The 5,000-nt window shown below is 28.5% G+C and overlaps 3 protein-coding genes and 2 non-coding genes across 5 annotated transcripts; 2 read left to right on the forward strand and 3 right to left on the reverse strand. All coding sequences in view use genetic code 11, as the record gives it.

The window, feature by feature from the left end:
- Positions 1–438: 438 nt before the first annotated feature.
- On the reverse strand, positions 439–636 carry rps16 (ribosomal protein S16). Its single transcript has one exon. The coding sequence runs from the start codon at positions 634–636 to the stop codon at positions 439–441; it is 198 nt and encodes a 65-aa protein (YP_009318145.1).
- A 2,274-nt stretch (positions 637–2,910) lies between these two features.
- Positions 2,911–2,982, reverse strand: trnQ-TTG. The gene has a single exon. It is a non-coding gene; the product is annotated as a tRNA-Gln (tRNA).
- A 443-nt stretch (positions 2,983–3,425) lies between these two features.
- On the forward strand, positions 3,426–3,611 carry psbK (photosystem II protein K). The gene has a single exon. The coding sequence runs from the start codon at positions 3,426–3,428 to the stop codon at positions 3,609–3,611; it is 186 nt and encodes a 61-aa protein (YP_009318146.1).
- A 366-nt stretch (positions 3,612–3,977) lies between these two features.
- On the forward strand, positions 3,978–4,133 carry psbI (photosystem II protein I). Its single transcript has one exon. It carries the CDS (start codon positions 3,978–3,980, stop codon positions 4,131–4,133), a length of 156 nt encoding a protein of 51 aa, YP_009318147.1.
- A 148-nt stretch (positions 4,134–4,281) lies between these two features.
- On the reverse strand, positions 4,282–4,369 carry trnS-GCT. Its single transcript has one exon. It is a non-coding gene; the product is annotated as a tRNA-Ser (tRNA).
- Between the last annotated feature and the right edge of the window lie 631 nt (positions 4,370–5,000).

Below are 5,000 nucleotides of genomic sequence, written 5' to 3' on the forward strand. Positions count from 1 at the left end.
TTCGGAGAGAAGTATAAAAAAATCTTGATTGGGTTTACGCAATCAATATAAGTAAAAAAAGTAAGCTTAAATCCCATGTTTTTTTTATGAACAAATAAAATAAATAAAAAAAAAATAAAGTTAAAGTTTCAACGAAAAATAAACCATTATTGAATTAGCGATAATGTAAAATTTTATATTTATAGATCCAACTATTTCATTCATTTATTCACTTGATCTTTTTTCTATCTATCTGTCTTATATGAATTTATCTCACTAAAATAAAAATCAATTTTTGTCGTTATAGACGACGACATCTTATGGTAGTAATAATAAATTGAGTAGGAATAGAGCAAGAGAGGGGGAGTTGTATAGAAAGGGTTATGCAAAGTTATATACAAGTCACCCCCTCCCCCCCCTTTTTTTATTTATTGTATTTCATTAATTGAATTTAATCTGTTAATTAAGAGAAAGGTCCATAAAAACTCCCGCCTTCTTTGAAATGTCATGAACAGTTCCCGTAGGTTGAGCGCCCTTTTCAAGGAAATATAGAATAGCAGGAACATTTAAATAAGTTTGATTCTTTATCGGATCATAAAAACCCACTTTCCGAAGATCTCTTCCTTCTCTTCTGGATCGAACATCAATTGCAACGATTCGATAAACCGCCCATTGGGATAGATGTAGATGAATAATACCCCCCCCCTAGAAACGTATAAGAAGTTTTCTCCTCGTACGGCTCAAGAAAATTAGAAATTATGTCTATATATAGAATTTATAATTAATGTCAAATAGATCCATCAAATCATCAAATCAATTAAACTATGATTTAAGTACTTTTTCTTATTCTTGCCCGAAAAAGAAAAAAATCATTCGTATTCACATCCTCCTAACTCAAGTTGGATAACTCTCAAATAATCCAAAGGAAAACCTTTAGGCATTTCCTTTATTGAGCGGTCTCTAACCACGCATTTTTTGTCTGTCTCCTTTAGAATTTATTTTGATTCTTCATTATGATCTATTTTTTGAGACAACTGAAAACGGTATTTACTTGTTCCAGGATTCTTTATCGTTGCCTTGAATCGTTGGGTTTAGACATTACTTCGGTGATCTTTAATCATTTAAAAAATGGCAGCAACATACCATTTTTGCAATTTCTTTCTATCAAAGAATCATACAAATGGTTGATTCCCATGTGATACACTTTTGATCGAAAGAGTTTTACCAATTCCAATAAATTTTCGTTATGAATTTTAAACTTGTTAGAATTGGATCCTTTCGATTTCTATATCGAAAATATACTTACGAAGTTGTTTCAACTTATTAATTAACACTAACCCTAGATCCATGTCCCTAAAAAATGAATCAATACTTTTTACTCGAGCTCCATCATGATCATGTACTATTTACATCGCAACCCTCAAAAAATGAGGTTTTTCCAGTGGAACAGAACAAACGATGTCGAGCCAAGAGCACCCTCATTCCTATATAATTAATATAAAAAAATGGTGGATGTAAGAATCCACAACCGACCATATCCTTCAAGTCGCACGTTGCTTTCTACCACATCGTTTTAAACGAAGTTTTACCATAACATTTCTCTAGTAGGTTGCTGTAACCAGTATGTAATTGATTCAATTATGGAATCATGAATAATCATTGGTTCGGTCGGTACATAGTAATCTATACTTTTATGAATGGGTAGTTTCTGAAGAAGTCTCAACAAGAATTCAATTTACCCCATATAATATATCTATTTTTTTCTTTTTTAATTTATTAATTTAATGGGGTGGGGAATAAAGACTGATGTAAGGAAGGATTGGGGTTGTTATTATTTTTGATAAATCATAATCGAAAGAAAAGAACTAGGAGATCCCCATATCTATCATATAGACTAAACAAATGTTTCTGAAAGTAATTATTGAAATAAAATAAAGTTTTCAATGAAATAGAACGATAACAAGACATACATATAAGCATTTCCTCATTTTCTGCGTAGTTTATTTGACCTGAAAAATTCAATAATATTTCTGCAATTTTTACCTAAGGTAATGTAATAAGGTAAAGTGAATAAGATAATAGATTTTGTCTCAATTGTTACATAGATTTACAATTATTCATTAGAATTAGAGAAACCACAAAATACTTAAAAACGAGGTTCAAAGAAAATACATATGTTACGTATGTAACTTGATTGTTTTTTAATGATACTCGGACAGACGCAGACATTGAAATTGGTATTTTTCGTTGACGATTAACTCCTATCTACTCCGTCAATTCTATGAAGATGATGAATCATAAATCAAAAAAGAATCCTATATTATATGTAGTTTAGGGAGTGCTAGACTATTTTGTATAAATGCAAGTTAAAACAAGTCCAGATTAAGTCATTGCTCCTATTTTTTTTTTTACTTTAAACCAGTTAATCCTATTGATTATTGATTATTGATTGAAGTTAATTAGTACCCCAATATCAAACGAACACCCGCGTTTATAATTTAGAAATCCACAGAAAATGAATAATCAGACTGCACCACCATTTAAAGTTAAAGTATAGGGAAAAAAGAAAGAGAGGCTTTCGCATTTATATTTAGAATGCATCATTGAAAATTCCAATGGATATAAGAAGTAAGGCTTTTTTTTTTATATTATAATAAAAACTCTTTTCTTTTGATCTATGTTCCCATCTTACTTGGATACAAATAGATTCAATTACATCTGTGTGTTATTTGGTGTTATTTGAACACGATTAAATTTGCGAAAAAGATATAATTCAGATAAGAATTAATCATTATAAGAAAAAAGAATCATATTCTATCCAATATTATTATACTCTTAATAAAAAAAAAAAGACAATCTTTTATTCTGATATAAAATCGGTATTATGATACGACATATATAATCTGATATGATATATATAATAAGTATGCTCTGGGACGGAAGGATTCGAACCTCCGAATACCGGGACCAAAACCCGTTGCCTTACCACTTGGCCACGCCCCATTTTATATTTCTATTCGACATTAATAAACACTAATATTCTTATTAGTTGTTCGTCAATTATAGTCTAAATATCTATAGAATAGATTGTTACTAGGATTTTGATACATTTAGATATAGAATTAAACGAAATTTATTGATCATTACATATAATTCAATTAAGATATTGTATGAAAGTATGATTTCTTCTATTCTCTTTTAATTTGAGAATTGAAGTATTTTTGGTTGAGTTAGTTCAAATCAAAGAAAAGTTTTTTGGTCTACCTTATTTTTCTTTTTTAATTTTTACTCATTTTTTTTATATAACTTAAACTTAAAAAAAAAAAGAACATTATATTATTAAATTATTAATTTTATATTATTAATAACAATAACTCATATTAATAACTCAATCAAAATAAATACAATTATCTTCAAGAACAAAACAAAAAAACAAAACGTTTGTTATGCTTAATATCTTTAGTTTGATCTGTATCTGGTTTAATTCTACTCTTTCTTCAAATAGTTTTTTCTTCGCCAAATTGCCCGAAGCCTACGCTTTTTTGAATCCAATCGTAGATTTTATGCCAGTAATACCTGTGCTATTTTTTCTCTTAGCTTTTGTTTGGCAAGCTGCTGTAAGTTTTCGATGAGATTTTGAATACTGTCCTAGAAAAATTCATGATTTATTATAAAAAAAAGATTCTAACAATTGATAAGATCGGATAAGTCTTATAGTATAAAGCTTCAATTCAAATATTGAAATTCTTGTATCGCCACGATAAGTCTGGAGATCACCCCATTTACTAATTCGGACCCTTTTTTTACATTGAAAGAACCTATTAGAGTCCCCCACAATTAGATATTGTGGGTATGCAAAAAATTTTGTTAATGAAAGACTTGACTCATATTACATTACAAATGAATTTATGAAAATTCCTTTCTATTTATTCTATTTCTAGCTTTATAAAAACCATTTTTGGTGTCAAAATGCGGTATATGTGGTATAAAAATGGAGAATCTATTCTCTTTTTTTCCAAAAAAATGATCTTGGAGATTGTGTAATGCTTACTCTCAAACTATTTGTTTACACAGTAGTGATATTCTTTGTTTCTCTCTTTATCTTCGGATTCCTATCTAATGATCCAGGACGTAATCCTGGACGTGAAGAATAAAAAAGAAAGTTTTTGTTTTCCTTGCTCGATTTTTAAATGTTCTTAGGATTTTATTTATTCCACATCTTTAACTATTAAATAAAAAAATAAAAAAAAAGACTCGTCGAAATTGAAAGATAAATAAAAAATACCACGTCATTGACAAAAGCGGAAAGAGAGGGATTCGAACCCTCGGTACGAAAAACCCGTACAACGGATTAGCAATCCGACGCTTTAGTCCACTCAGCCATCTCCCCCAATCGAAAAAGGATAATTACTATGTTACATTACACAAAAAGTAAGGTTTGAAAAAAGAGTCTTTCTTTCTTTTATACCTCTTATTTTTATTTTTTATATTCTTTTTATTATATATAATTATATAGTATCTAGACATATAAAATATAAAAAATATTAAAAAATATAGAAACTAAAAGTAATTCCATTGAGATAAAGTAAGGGCTCGAAAGAGATATCTCCAATCCACTATTCCAATGAATATAAATTATAATTCTATAATTATATATATATATATTATAAGTAATAATAGTAATAATATATATTATAAGTAATAAATTATATATTACTACTATATAATTTAATATATAATAAAAGTACCTCTTTGATTTCGTCTCCAAGAGCTTTTTTTAATTCCACAGCCCGGCCTGGTCAGTACCTCGCTGGGCCTTTTTTGTTCCAATGAATCATAGAAAAAATGATTTATTTGATTTGAAAAAAGGATACTTGTTATTGAAACAACAACAATCATAATAAAGACTATTTCGATTCCTATGATACAGAATAGAATCAAAGTGCCATTTCTTAATTATTTGATCTTTCTTTTTTTTATTCCAGTAAAGTAAATGGAATAAAAAAAAGAAAGAATGGAAC

This window comes from Corylus avellana, chloroplast (assembly GCF_901000735.1).
Source record: "Corylus avellana chloroplast, complete genome".
Taxonomy (NCBI): Eukaryota; Viridiplantae; Streptophyta; class Magnoliopsida; order Fagales; family Betulaceae; genus Corylus; species Corylus avellana.